The following is a 14,379-nucleotide window of genomic DNA, read 5'->3' on the forward strand; positions in this document are numbered from 1 at the left end:
ATGGGTATTAAACAGGGCACTTCTGATGAGCACTGGGTGTTTTATTTAAGTGATGAATTACGAAATTCTACACCTGAAATTAGTATTACACTGTATGTTAACTAACTGGAATTTCAATAAAAACTTGAGAAAAAAAAAAATGAATGATTGCTTTTAAGCCCTAAGGTGAACTTAAAAGTTGGGAGTGGTTCATCAAATTCCATTTATCTTTTTAAGATTAATTAGTCCATCAATTCAATCTTGGTGGAGCTCAGTACAGCAATTCCAATTCTAACATGGAGTGAGCATCAATAATAAGGGCATGTAAAATATGGCGAATTGCAAGTATCATAGGCCAAACTAGAGACTGTTTTAAAAGTAGCTCACCATCTCCTCTCACCTCCCCAAGAGCCCTAATCCTACGAACTCTCTGCCTTTGCTTCCCTCCCACACCGTTTAGTGTCACTTTGTCTGAAATGACTAATCTTTGCCATATCAACTGAAAATTAGGAGGAAAAGGGAGATGTGAACCTCTTCTGTGGCCTCTCCCCGCTTCTGAACATCATTTCATCTAACCTGAATGCTCCCATATTACACAGGGGAAGACAGCACATCAAAGTCTGTGGTCTATAATTCTGATTTCATAATCAAGATCAGAGGGCTAGACACAGAAATGAATGGGACACAGAACCCAGAAATAGGCCCACACAAGTTTGCAAGGTAAATGTAACTAATATTCAAGTATTTCAAAACTCATTTTCTAGCATCTTAAGCAAGCATCATCAACTTCAGATTAAAATTATGTTTCTGACTCAACTCTCTTGTGCATTAAATACTTTCATTGCAAAGAAACCAAGATGGTCCTGCTAAGGAAAGTTCTGTGGTGTCAAAGGAATGCCCCAAGCACTTCTGCCATTTTTTTTTTTTACTCCTCTTTCCCTGTCCCATGCTCGAGAAAAGGACATCTTACAAGTTCTCAAATATTTATTTATATTATTTGCTTAATATGAATTATTCCAACTTCTCACATTCCACAGCCTTCTAAATTCAGTAAGATGTCTTAATTCCTGGGCTCTTTTCACAGATACTTTCACAGTCTTAGAATAAGAAACATTTGAAAGGAATCCTACATACTGACTAGCAAAGTTATTTTTACAATAAAGAGCCAAAAAAATGATTACAGTGTCAAATTTAGTCATCTTATAAAAGCTACATTTAAAAATTCATTTTTTATAATTTTTAAAAATGTTTATTTATTTTTGAGAATGGGCGAGCATGAGCAGGGAAGGGCACAGAGAAAGAGACACAGAATCTGAAGCAGGCTCCATGTTGTCAGCACAGAGCCCGACGTGGGGTTCAAACTCAGGAACTGTGAGATCATGACTTGAGCCAAAGTCGGATGCCTGACAGAGCCACCCAGGTACCCCTAAAAATTCATTCTTATTCTCAAGGTAAAAACAAACATGATACAAGTTTTAGGTAGTAGGATAGAATTTATATCCCACTCATTAGGAAAACCTAATGGATTAATTACCTCTCCCTGGATATCTGAAAACTGAAGAATGCAGGAAGTTCCCCAAAGAAAAGAAAAGGAAAAAAAAATGAGTCTGAGATTTTTCAAAACAGTTTCTTTTAGGATTTTGTGTATAAATTGTTATAAATAAAGCAATTGGAGACCTCCTCAAACACTATACACAAGAGAACTCTTCCTACTTAAAAGAGTAGGAAGTAAAATTCTTCACTTCTGTTTTTTAAAGGGTGTTGAATTTTGACAAATGTTTTTCTCTGCTCCTATTGAGATTTTCATACATACATGTTTTATATGTTATATATGCTTTTTAATTCTAATTTATTTTTTAAATAGCTAATATGTTCACATGATCCAAAAATCAAACAATAGAAAAAGGCATCATGACAAACCTCCTACCTTTACCCCTACCTGCTCTTCCCCACACACTTCCACCCTCTCTCCAGGCAGGTAAATAATGGTATTAGCTTCTTATATATCCTTGTAGGGTTTCGTAGGCATATGCAAGCAAATCTATACACAGTCACACACGCTTCTCTCCTGTCCCTTTTGTAATACAAATGGCAGCAAACTATTCTGCACTTAATTTTTTAATTTTAATTTTATTTTGATTTTCGTGAACATACAGTGTAATATTGGTTTCAGGAGGAGAATTCAGTGATTCATCACTTACATACAACACCCAGTGTTCATCACAAGTGCCCTCCTTAATATCCATCATCCATCTAGACATCTCTCATCCACCTCCCTCTATCCGCTCTGTTTGTTTTCTATCATTGTGCGCCTCTTATGGTTTGTTTCCTTCTCTCTTCCCTCCCTTCCTATATGTTTATATGTTTTGTTTCTTAAATTCCACATGAGTGAAATCATATTGCATTTGTCCTTCTCTGACTTATTTCACTTAGCATAATACACTCTAGCTCCGTACACATTATTGTAAATGGCAAGATTTCATCCTTTTTGATGGCTGAGTAATATTCCATTGTATATACACCACATCTTCTTTACCCATTCATCAGTTGATGGACATTAGGGCTCTCTCCGTGGTCTGGCTATTGTGTGTGGTTTTTTTTTAAGTTTTTTCTTTTAAGTTTATTTATTTTGAGAGAGAAAATATGTACACGTGTGAGTGCGAGAGAGTCGGGGAGGGTCAGTAAGAGAGGGAGAGAGAGAGAATCCCAAGCAAGCTCTGCAATTCACAAACCATGAGATCATGACCTGAGCTGAAGTCAAGAGTCAGATGTTTAACTGACTGAGCCCCCCAGGTCCCTCTCAGTTGGCTACTGTTGATAATGCTGCTATTAAACCTGGGGTGCATGTACCCTCTCAAATCCGTATTTTTGTATCCTTTAGGTAAATACCTAATAGTGCAATTGCTGGATCATAAGGTAGCTTTCTTTTTAGTTTTTTGAGGAACCTCGATACTGTTCCCCAGAGTGGCTGCACCAGTTTGCATTCCCACCAGCAGTCTGCACTTCATTTTTAATCATTAGGTATATCCTGGTTATTTTTCTATATTAGTACCTGGAAGGGCTCCTAATCATTCTTGCAGCTGCATAGTATCCCATTTATTTATATGTGTGTGTGTGTGTGTGTGTGTGTGTGTGTGTTTCGCACGTGCATGCACATGTGCAGCATGTGCCCAGATAAAGTGTATTTAACCAGACCAAACCAATGGACATTTGCATCCAATCTGCTGCCATTATAAACAAAGTTTCGTAGACACTCTTGTCCATATCTCACTTCACATGTAGGTAAGCACTGCTACTGTGTAAAGGGATTCTGGTATTTTGTATGTCAATTAGTTAAAGCACCACCCAATCTTGAGGAATTCTATTATAGGTAGTGTTAAAAACAGGTTTTGAATACAAGGCCAATGCTGCATTTGAAAATGTTTCCCATTGTTTCCTTTAAAGGCCAGAGGGAGAGCCTCTGTTCCTTGCTGCTATTAGCAGGGAAAGGGTTTTGTTTTTGTTTTTGTTTTCTCGCTAGCAAGAAAATATAACTTTAAGAATATTTATTTTTCCTAAAAATCTTTTAAGAAGCTCTGCTTTAGATGATACAACTACTGAGGAACCCCTCCTCTGAAAATGGGGCAGTTACTCTGTACTCCCTTCTGAAGTGAGCCTAGAATCGAATCCTCTTTGCTCTATATTCTTTTCACTTAGTTTTCTAGCATCACGGATATAAGCCTCTATCAGCTGAATATCCTTACCCATTCAACAGGTCCATCCCATAAAAATCAGTCTTAGAAACAGTTTTCTCCTCCCTTTCTCCTAAAGGTCTCTAATTATGATGTATGGACATTTCATGCAACCTAGCGAGAAGTCCCAGGATGCCCACAGCAATGAGATGGTGACTAAAGCCCAGCTACACCTACTAACCTCAGGGCCCAGGGATGCCAAGAGTCAAAAAGGAGGTAAAATAATAGCTTCACAGCTGAACTGGGAGCAAAGTTAGTAATGGCAAGCTGGCACCTTCCGTTTTCCCTGACAATACTTCCAGAGGGTGGGGAACGCTATGGTTGGGGAGAAGCAACTGAAGCCAAATTTTGAGGAAGATTGCCAACTGCTGCCATGGGAAAAAAGAGGCATTTAACTTGTTTGAAGTGTATGACAACTACTAACATACACTGAAATAGAGTGGAGGGATCCAAATCCTTGTTGCTGTGATGGCACCATGACACCAGTAAAACCTGAGAGGGTGAAAATCAGACTTTCCTCATCTTCACTAAGTTACTCAGGGACTCCAAGAGATCAAGATGACTAAAAAAGGAAGGTCCTCAGTAGAGTAACAAAAATGTGTAATGTTACAGTTATTCACTTAATATGATAGGTCCTGCTAACTTCTCCCCAACCCTCCACAGAAATTGCCATGGAAAAGGCTCCAAAAATCTCTTCACTGTCACATCTGAAACAGTCTTTTCAGTCCTCATCTTGCGGTCCCTGAGGAAACTGGAAGGAGTCCTTCTTCAAACTTAAAAAGTCCTTTCTGCCCAGTTTTCAAGCCACTCTCTGTGGGGTCTTCTTTCCTCTTTGGGGACTCCTTCTCCATCAGCCAGGCCAGCTTCTCCTCGGGCACATGCTCGTGAGTATTATCAAGCCCTTGAGCTCAGCCTTTATTTAGATCTAAGTCCTCACTCGGTTGTTCAACTATGCCCCTCAACTCCCTAATCTGTCTTCTGCCCAGGCTTCCAGACCCTTCAACTGGCACAGACACCTTATGTCAAAAACTGAACTAAATCATTTTCTGCCCCAAACTTGTCCTTCCTACAGTTCATCTCTCCATTCTGTCACCTTTGTCTCCTCCCTTGGCCAACCTCATTCTTCAGGTCCTCAGAGTTCTAGACATTCTCTCTTTAATATACCTGAACCACTCTCCCTCTCCCTCCCACTGCTGAATCTACTCCCCTGATCTCCTCCATCCTCCAATTAAATTTTTTTCACACTTTTACATTGATAACTGTATGTATTTGTACTACATCCATTATTCTAATGTAATTTTATAGGCCACAGCCAGGAACCCAAGTGGGGTTTAGGTGGACTGTTAAAAAATACTTTCCACTTCAACTTTAACCATGTTACTGCCATTACTCCTTCAGCAGCTACCTGCCTCCCCATTACTCCTTGGCACAAAATGTTAGAACTTCTATAATCAGGCCCCTTTCCTCTGGGTTCTACCCCCCAGTACTCCCCCCGCCCCCGCCTTCTTTCAGTCACAATGCATGCACTGTCATGAACTTAGCAAGCTTTTTCATCCCTCCATGTTTTTGTTCACACTGCTGCTTTGACTCCTTCCCTGCCTTGAGTGGACTTCATTATCCTTCAGCTTACAGGGATTATCACCTCTCTGCAGCCTCTCCTGATCTGTGAATACTGCCTATAAAAGTGTCCACTCCCTCCTTTGGTCTCCTACTCTATCATACTTCTAGTATAGCATCCATGTTCCCTTACTCCATTTATTTGTGATTTAGATGAAGCACAATAATTTTCTTTCGAGTGATGATATTATTTAAACATAAGGAAATCGGGGTAGATAGAAAATTTTGGCCATTTCTTTCAAGGAATTTATAATATAATGGAGAATTTGGGTTAGAAGTAATGTAAAAAATGCAAAAGTCATGTTTTCTTCTTTATATTTTCCTTAAAGTATTTAATTTATTTACATTAAAAAATAATGACATAATCAATTTCCCAAAATCTCAGCTTTGTTCTGGTAATCACAACTTATGCTGTGTTTATCAAGAACAAATCAGGGGTGCCTGGGTGGCTCAACTGATTAAGCTCAATTGATTACGGGGTATCTGACTTCGGCTCAGGTCACGATCTCACATTTGCGTTGACAGCTCAGAGCCTGGAGGCTGCTTCGGATTCTGTGTCTCCCTCTCTCTGCCTCTCCCCGACTCATGCTCTGTCTCTCTCTCTCTCTCTCAAAAATAGATAAATGTTAAAAAAAAAAAAAAAAAAAAAAGAACTAATCAAACCCATCACTGGATCAGTATAAAGGAGTAGTACTTAGTACACTTTGAGAGACATGGTAGGTGATTAGTAAATTAATAAGCTGGAGAGAAACTTATATGTCTATAAACATATATATATAGCTCATTTTTCAGATCTAGGTTACTAGAAGTTTGCCTGAAATAATAGTGTGTGTATATACATATACATATATATTTTTTATGTATTTTTATGTATTTTTGTGTATTATTTTATGTATTTTATGTATTTTTATGTATTATTTCAGGTAAACTCCTAGTAACCTAGATCTTAAGAATGAGTCTAATTATTCATCAAGTTAATTGTTCTTTTTCTTAAGTTTTCATGAGGAAAATTTCAAATGCACAAAAACTGTGTAGAATAACAAAAATAGAAAGGATAGTATAATGAATCCCATGCAGCTATAACAATTATCAGTAAATAGTCCATCTTTTTTTAATCTATACCCCTGTCCTCTCCCTCAGATTATTTTCAAACAAATGCCTGGCATCAGGCTATTTTATAAGACACTTTTTATAAGTCACTTTTAACCTCCTCAAGGGTTAAGATACCAATACAGGGCTTGTTGCCCACAGTTGGTTGAATGTCACAATATCTAACCAGGTCCCTCAAAAAACATCAGACACAAAAAATACTGTGATATAGGACATCCAGTTATAACAATTTCAAGTGTGATCCCTTTAAGTAAATGATAAAGAATTATCTATGCTTAAAAGTCTCTTAAATTGGGGAACACTACATTAACAATGAATAAATTCCAGCTAACAAAAGTTCTGTTCCCTTATTTTTCTTTCTTCTAGCAAATTAACTCTCAGATAAAATCTTCTTATTCTTCACAAATGTGTAATCATTCCATCGACATTTTACTATTAAAAATCTGATTCGAAGTTCTTTTATTGACACACACAGGAAGATTATTTTAAGTAGAAACATGAACCTAAGTAATAATATTGGGGTTTAACCCTTAAAGAGTAGAGTAATAAGGCATAGTAAACCTTAATTTAACTGGCAAATAAAAAGAAATGAACTCTAAACACTTTCAAATAAATTTCACACAGTATAGAAGAGAAGGAGAAATTCTGACACGCAAAACTAGCGTGTGGTATTTGAGCAGGGGAAGCTGAATGGGCAACTAACTGTTCTAAGACTGACAGAAAACAAGTTATAAACACTTACCTTGTTGCTGCCTAGACTGTAGAATGGAATAAGGTCTTGTCGGCTGCCAGACAACTGAAGAAGAAATACAGAGGGTGTTAGTCCTTTATGTGAGAAAGTATATAAATCTACAGTCCTGGAAATACAAGAATTTGAAAACCAAATCAACAGGACGTTAAAGTCTGATAGCAGAGACGTTGTGGAGACCAAAGCTGTAAACCAGGCTAGCGTAAACTTTGGGATGTTATTAGGCACAATTTTTTTTTCTTTTTAACTGAATGGAACTTTAAGGCAGAAGGCTTGTGTAAGATCAGATACCCCATTTACACTGAGGCAACAACTGGCTGGGCCTGAGTAAGGGTACTTCATCTGTGTTTCCCCTTCTATTGAAAGAATACCAGGTTACTCGTTATCTTACCATGTCCTGATCTTACGACTTCCTTCTCTGGGTATTCGTAGCAGATGTATAGACACAAGCTATTTAATTTTAAACCATAGGATTCTAAATGCCAAACCTCTGCAAGTATCTCTGCATTTTGATGTGTCATTTTCTAAAGAAATGAGAAGATTTTAAGTTGAAATAAAATATTTCTTACTGTCTGAGAATGTTCCCAATCTTTCAGTCTGAGATCATTAGTGATGTCATTCGGTCACTCGGAGGCCCCATGTGCCCTCCCATCTGATACTCTCCCTACCTGTCACTATGGTCTCTCAAACACTAAGGTTAAGGGTCAGCTGCTCTTTACAATGTTTGTACTGTGGTTTTCCTTAGTGCAAAATTCAGACAAAGGTAGTATTTTTCATACCCACATCTTTGTCAGAAGTAAGGAAAGGAAAGATAAATCACAGGGCCACAATCATATTTCTTTGTGAAGAATTATTTGTATGCTTAATATGCACATAAATTATATCTATGCTTCAAAAAACAACAATAAACTTAAGACACTGTTATGAAACAAACCTAACTTATTTTACTCATTTATGCTACCCTGGATGGCCTTTCAGCAACTGAGTTTGTAAACTGAGTCCAGACTTCTCAATTTAAAAGTAATGAAGTTAGGCCCAGAAAATTCAAATGACTTACGCAAGGCACTTGGCTAGTTTTGCTTTAGTTCAACACACACTCACTGAACACCCAGTCACTGTGCTAGGCACTGCTCATACAAAAATAAAGGAGAGACATTAGAAACATACTTTAATGGATACTTTCCTTACCACACTGGCTAGCACAGTAGCAAAGTCGCTACATCAGTTCAGAGAAGGAAATGATACCCGAGATGAGAGTTACAAGGATGGAGAAGAGTTATCCAAGCAAAGAAGAAAAGGGAAGGAGAGCCCAGGCAGAGCACCAAATGGGGAGTCCATGTACTCACTCTGTTCACATTTGGAGAGCTAATACTCCTCCTACTCAGTTTCCCCTTTCCTGTCAACTGTTCCTTCACTGTAACTTCCTGTCAGAAAATGTACACAGGAAAAACACGTATCTGAGACAGACCTCCAAAGCAATGGCATGTAAAGCAGTCTTTGAGCTACTATCTCTACACACACGTTCCTCGTTCTTTAAATAATGGCTGTTACTTCACATGATGGAATGACCCAATTCCAATCACTGTGGAATATTCAAAGTTAATTATATAGCTGTTGGTTACTTAGATCACTCTTTTATCTCTTGATGGCCCCCTTGAAGCTGGCCAGAAGTTAGTTCCAGGAGAAAGATCATGAAAATTAGATCATTCACTTTTATTTTTCATTAGGATCTTTGGTTAGAAATAATAAAAGTCTCGATATTGCTATGTAAAATGAGGTTTAAGGTTCCACTAAGGATTAGGTTTACTGCTGGCATCTCTATTATCCCTTCTAGAGAACCACTCTAAGGCTGTGGCTGGCATATCCAGCTAAGCAAAGAAGGGTCCATTCTGCCTCATACCTACGTATTTCTTCCACAACATTCTTGTCCATTACCAAAGAGTTTTTAAAATAATTCTTCAGCCAGAGAGAGTTAAATATTTTCTCCCATTAACTCAGGGCAACTAGACACCATTTAGTGTACCGGAAAAAGTAACTTCCCAGTGTAGCTTTTGTATGTTCCAAGACTTAACTGATAAGTTGAGTCTAAATTAATATGCCCCACTTAAACAGATGCTTCAAAGGTTTGGATGTAACAATCCTGTGAATTGTAGAGAGGCAAAGAGAATCAGGCTGGGTCAGCACCACTGCTACCAGCTCTGTTGGCTAACCTGGCGAAGACGATCCAAAGTGAGAAGGTTCTCCACAGCCAGCACACTTCTGAGGTATTTTTCAATATAAGCCTCTGAGTCAGCAGAAGCGGTGTTTTCAACATTAGCTGCCATTCTTGCTAATGTTTCTCGTTCCTCTACTCCCTGGGCATCCTGGAGAACAGAAAGTTGTGTATTAAAATTAAGTACTTGATAGAAGAAAACATAAAAGCTTCTTGATCTATACAAGTACACACACACACAGAGTACTGAACTAAATGGGACATATTCCAAAACTCCATTTTACTGCCAGCTTTCAGAATTCAAAATGCATTTCCCCACAGAAATTACGGTATGAATTGGTGGTTAGGTTAACTTGAAAGGTTAACACAGTGCCACTGAAACACAGCACATTCTCAATAAAATTGTCCTCTGCTATGTTTCTGTTGCAAACAGAAATGTTACTGGTTACAAAGGATTTGGTGGAAATAGCTTGAAATATACCACCACCACAATACTTCAGAAATACATCATGAGGGGCAAGAGAGAGGAACAAGAAGCTGGGGTGACAGCAAGACAGGGGTCGGGTCCAAATAACTCCAGTAGGAGGCAGACACAGGTATGGAGAAGAAGAATGCAAAGGAAGGTTGGCTTTCCACCCATTCCCTAAGCAGCAGACCACGGACTACATGTCCAAGAAGTAGCAGCTTTTAAAACTGGTCTCAGTCCTCAACTCTGGAGTGAGACAGGCCAAAGGCAGCATTGCACCCACCAAGAAGAAAAGTATCCTGGGAAATTCTCACTTGCTGTGCTCTTGCCAAGAGCCCATCCCTGCTCCTCTGACATGGGCGGCCCGTGCAGATAAACAAGATGTTCACAACTCAGGGAGGGACGTTGTTAATGTATTTAATCATGTCAAGCAAGCTTGGCTCCTAACAAATTACTCTATTCAGAGAAAATCTGATACTTTATTTACTTGCGAATTTGTCAGAATAATGTCAAAAACCACAAAATATATATCCATATGCCACTGCATCTTTACATGCCATCAACTTTAAGGAAAAGAAAAACATTTTATATACCACTAAGGAGAAAAGAAAAAATTCTGCCAATTAATTTTAAGATATCAATTATTAGACACATTCTAACGTCAAAAATATTTCTTAAAATTTAAATAAGCTTTAAGAACAGATAAAATGTGGAAGAATCTGGAAGGTGGCTTAACTTCACAAAACTTCTGTCTCCTACCACTATAGGATTCATTTGAGCCTTTTAATAACTCTGAAAAGAAGCAATCATCCTCATTTCATGGATGAGGAAAGATGAAGGCCATGTAATTGGCAAGAGAGTCAAGATTAGAACTTAGGTCCCCTGATACTCCTGACAAAGTAGTCCTTTTACCTCTCAACACACAATACTTTTTGGTGTCTGAAGGGAACAGGCATTATCCTGATTTTATAAGAAAAGGGAAACTTGAGTTTTATAGAAACAGATACACTCATGTTACCCATGTCCCTATCAAGATACAAAACATTTCCATTACTTCAGAAAGTTCACTTACGGCCTACCCTCCCCCCAAGGCAAGGTAATTTCTTTCACCACAGATTAGTTTCACTGGTTTTAGAATTTCACATAAATGGAATCATCCTTTCTTGTGTCTGGCTTCTTACATTCAGCATAATGATTCTGGATTCATTGAAGAAGTTCATTTCTTTGTGTAGCTAAGTGATAGTCCACACTATGGATATACCACAATTTGCTTATCCATTCATCCACTAATGGATGTTTGGATTGTTTCCAGTTTTGGGTTCCTCTGGATTCAGCTGCTATGAGCATTCCTGTACACATCTCTATGACACACATGGTCACTTCTCTTGAGTAAGCACCTAGAGGTGGAATTACTGGGTCCTGGGGTAGACAGTTGAAACCATTTCCTATTCTCTGGCCTACCATCAGTTCTTTTGCCACTAAGCTCTCATAGCTGCTATAACAGGGAACACAGAGAACTTTTCAAGGATTTTTCATGATGAAACCTAGATTCCTTGAGGAATCTTTTTGTTTCTAAATAAAAAATAAACTAAGCGTAGTCCTTTTCCTGTTAAGTTTTAAGTCTCGCTGTTCCTTTTTCTTTATCATCAAGATTTGATAATGTGAAAATAACACTTGCCAACTTAGATGTTTAGATAATTATTAACAAGCAGCCCAACCACATGAGGCCATATGTTTCTCTCTCAATGGATCCCCCTGCATTTCCTCCCTTTGAAAACTGTATCACTCAGGGAATAAAAGCACCTTTAAAGAGGATAAGGAACCTACAGTTGGGAGGGGATGAGACAGGAGGGGAAGGAAAATGAGAGAAATGGAAAAATGGAAGAGAGTTCACTACAGCAGTCATTGTTTCTCAACTGCATTCAAACCATGTATAGAGTTAAAGTATGAAACAACCAGAAAGACATAAAGCATTCAGACACAGAGAATAAACACTGCATCTCTTGCTGAGCATGTAAGTATACAAAGAGTAATCGACTACAGACCCAAGATTTTGCAGCTAGTCTAACTCTGAAAACAGACTTATTTTTAAAATGTGCAGCAGGCTCCAAATTAAACAGTTAAACAGCTAATACTTACTATGTAAGTCTAACACTTTGGAGATCCAGTACAAGACTTCCTGTAGTATAAAGAAATCTAAAGCAGAGCCTAATAAGCACTATATAATCTTTTCACCCTTCCAAAAACTCACTGCTTAGAATACATTTTGTCCACCTACTGTTCACTCAACAGAATCAACAACTTCCAGCACTCAAAAATGAAGCGTAGGGTGCTGATGTGGACCGTGTGCTTAGTAGGGAGTGTCCACTCCCAGCACACTCTCCCATTCTTCACTCCCTAGGAAAGTATAATCTGCACCTCCTCACTCCTCGATTCTGGATGGTGAGCGTGACAGACAGGACCGCTCTGATTTCCCTTTTGCAGAGTCCTTTTCTAAGAACCCTCATATCTTCCTACCCCTGTAAGGAAGGCCTCCGTTGCCAGCTGTGTCGAAGACCAGGTGAATAAATCTGGGATTAAATATTAGGAAGCAAATGAAAACTACATCGTCCAGCAAGCTTCTGTCCGGGGGTATTTGAAACTCCATTTGTTTGATTCCTATGGCTCTCTCAGTTCAGAAAGGGAAATAAGGAGAGGAAAATAATAATAGGATCTATAATAATGGCAATTACAATTTACTGCTGTGTGTGTGTACAACATCCTTAAAAAACAACCCTGTACAGAGGTATCACTAACCCAATTTGATAAATGAAAAAATTGAGGCTCAAAGTAACTCACTAAGTGCACCTCACTGAGAGGTGATGAAAGTAAGATTTCTGTGTGATTCCAAAATGAATCTCCAAAGCTTGAATCTCTATTTTGCGCTATGTTGCTTCCCTTTGAGGGTTACAATATTGTTACCTTATGTCTACTAGAAATGAAAAGGAGTGCTGTCTTCTAGGAGTATTGATTTGCTTTTCAAAAGAAAGTTCTTCTTCAACAAAATACTAAAACCAGAACCTTTGAAGCCACAAGTACATTTTACTATGAATCACATTAAGATTAGAAAATTCCTCTACAAACCTACAGCATTTGCCTAAACACACATTTTCATGGACTATGTATTTCTTGGGTAGGTGACTTTTCAGGGACGTAGCTCTTTTTACATGTTTATTTTTAGTAAACTCAAATTTTGTACAATCCTTCACCTCTGGAATATTGGAGACAATCTCAAAAGTCACTCCACAGCCAGGAATAGAACTTCGATGTGACATCTTTTTTAGGAGACTCTGAGCAAAACCCTAGAGAAAAACAAAACAGAAAGATATGGTTTCCTACCTCAAAAACTGAGTGTTCATTAACAAAGCATAAGGGATACTGCATTCATTCTAACAAAAAGAAACAGAGTATATTTCCAACATAAGCAAGCTGAAATCCAAATCACTAAATAGAGACTCCTCAACTTCATTTTAGTGCACAAAACCAATTTATTAGATCCTTGCCGCGTGACAGGTGCTAGACCCATAATATGAAGAGTATAAACCCAAAACTCAAAACAGACACTGGGCATCTGGTTCAGCTCTGCTTAAAGGCTACAGAAAAAAAAGACTGTTGACTTCGACACAATAAAGTGACCTTCTGAGATGTAAGCAAGGACTGGTACTGTTACACTTTTTTTTTTTTCCAGTACAATGGACATCTTGCAGCATGAATATTGACAAGTTCAGGCATTAAATTCTTGACCAAAGCAGGATCGTTATGAAGAATGATTTAAGAGTGCATGGTCATTGTTTATGCTGACTGTGCTCTTTGCACAGTTAAGAATTGAACTGTTGAATTAATGCATAGATGACTCATTTGAAGATGCTGCTAAGACTGAACATCCTGTAGAGGTTGAAGAGAGCAGGGATGAGGGCAGAATACAATTGGTGAATCAAGATAAGAAGAAGAGAGAATATTAAACTGATGCCCAACTTTTTCCCTCATTCAAAAGGGAAGCAGGAAATATGTGAGAACCTCTGAAAGAAAATAGAAAAATCCAGCTATTTGGTCCTAGAAGTACATATTTTCACAAACCTCCTTAATAATAATTTCTCTCCTCTTCAGTGATCTATAGTTAACTTTTTAAAAGACTGTAACTTTTATGGGGCACCTGGGTGGCTCAGTTAAGCCTCTCTTGATTTCGGCTCAGGTCATGATCTCCCAGTCTGTGGGTTCGATCCCTAAAGCAGGCTCTGTGCTGACACCATGGAGCCTGCTTCGGATTCTCTCTCTCCCTCTCTCTCTCTCTGCCTCTCCCCTGTTTGCTCTCTCTCTCTGTCTCTCACAAAATAAATAAATAAGCATGAAGAAAAAAATAAGAATAAAAATTAAAAAATAAAAATTAAAAACTAAAATAAAAAATGTAGTTTTAGAATGCAAACAGACCACTGATTTCAGCCCTTCATTCTACCCACTTCAGCCTTGCAATGCTGAG

The 14,379-nt window shown here is 38.3% G+C and overlaps 1 protein-coding gene across 3 annotated transcripts in view; it reads right to left on the minus strand.

The window, feature by feature from the left end:
• The window catches only part of KIF13B (kinesin family member 13B), a 199,270-nt gene that overhangs the window by 37,994 nt on the left and 146,897 nt on the right, over positions 1–14,379 (minus strand). For 2 of the 3 annotated variants that reach the window (XM_042983548.1, XM_042983547.1), the window contains exons 32-35: positions 13,112–13,204; positions 9,396–9,548; positions 8,532–8,609; positions 7,180–7,233 (exon numbers count right to left, since the gene is read on the minus strand). In XM_042983548.1, coding sequence (XP_042839482.1) covers positions 7,180–7,233; positions 8,532–8,609; positions 9,396–9,548; positions 13,112–13,204 — 378 coding nt within the window. The remainder of the gene's footprint in view (positions 1–7,179; positions 7,234–8,531; positions 8,610–9,395; positions 9,549–13,111; positions 13,205–14,379) is intronic. The other variant, XM_042983549.1, reaches the window with a different exon arrangement.

Source organism: Panthera tigris, chromosome B1 (assembly GCF_018350195.1).
Source record: "Panthera tigris isolate Pti1 chromosome B1, P.tigris_Pti1_mat1.1, whole genome shotgun sequence".
Classification (NCBI taxonomy): domain Eukaryota; kingdom Metazoa; phylum Chordata; class Mammalia; order Carnivora; family Felidae; genus Panthera; species Panthera tigris.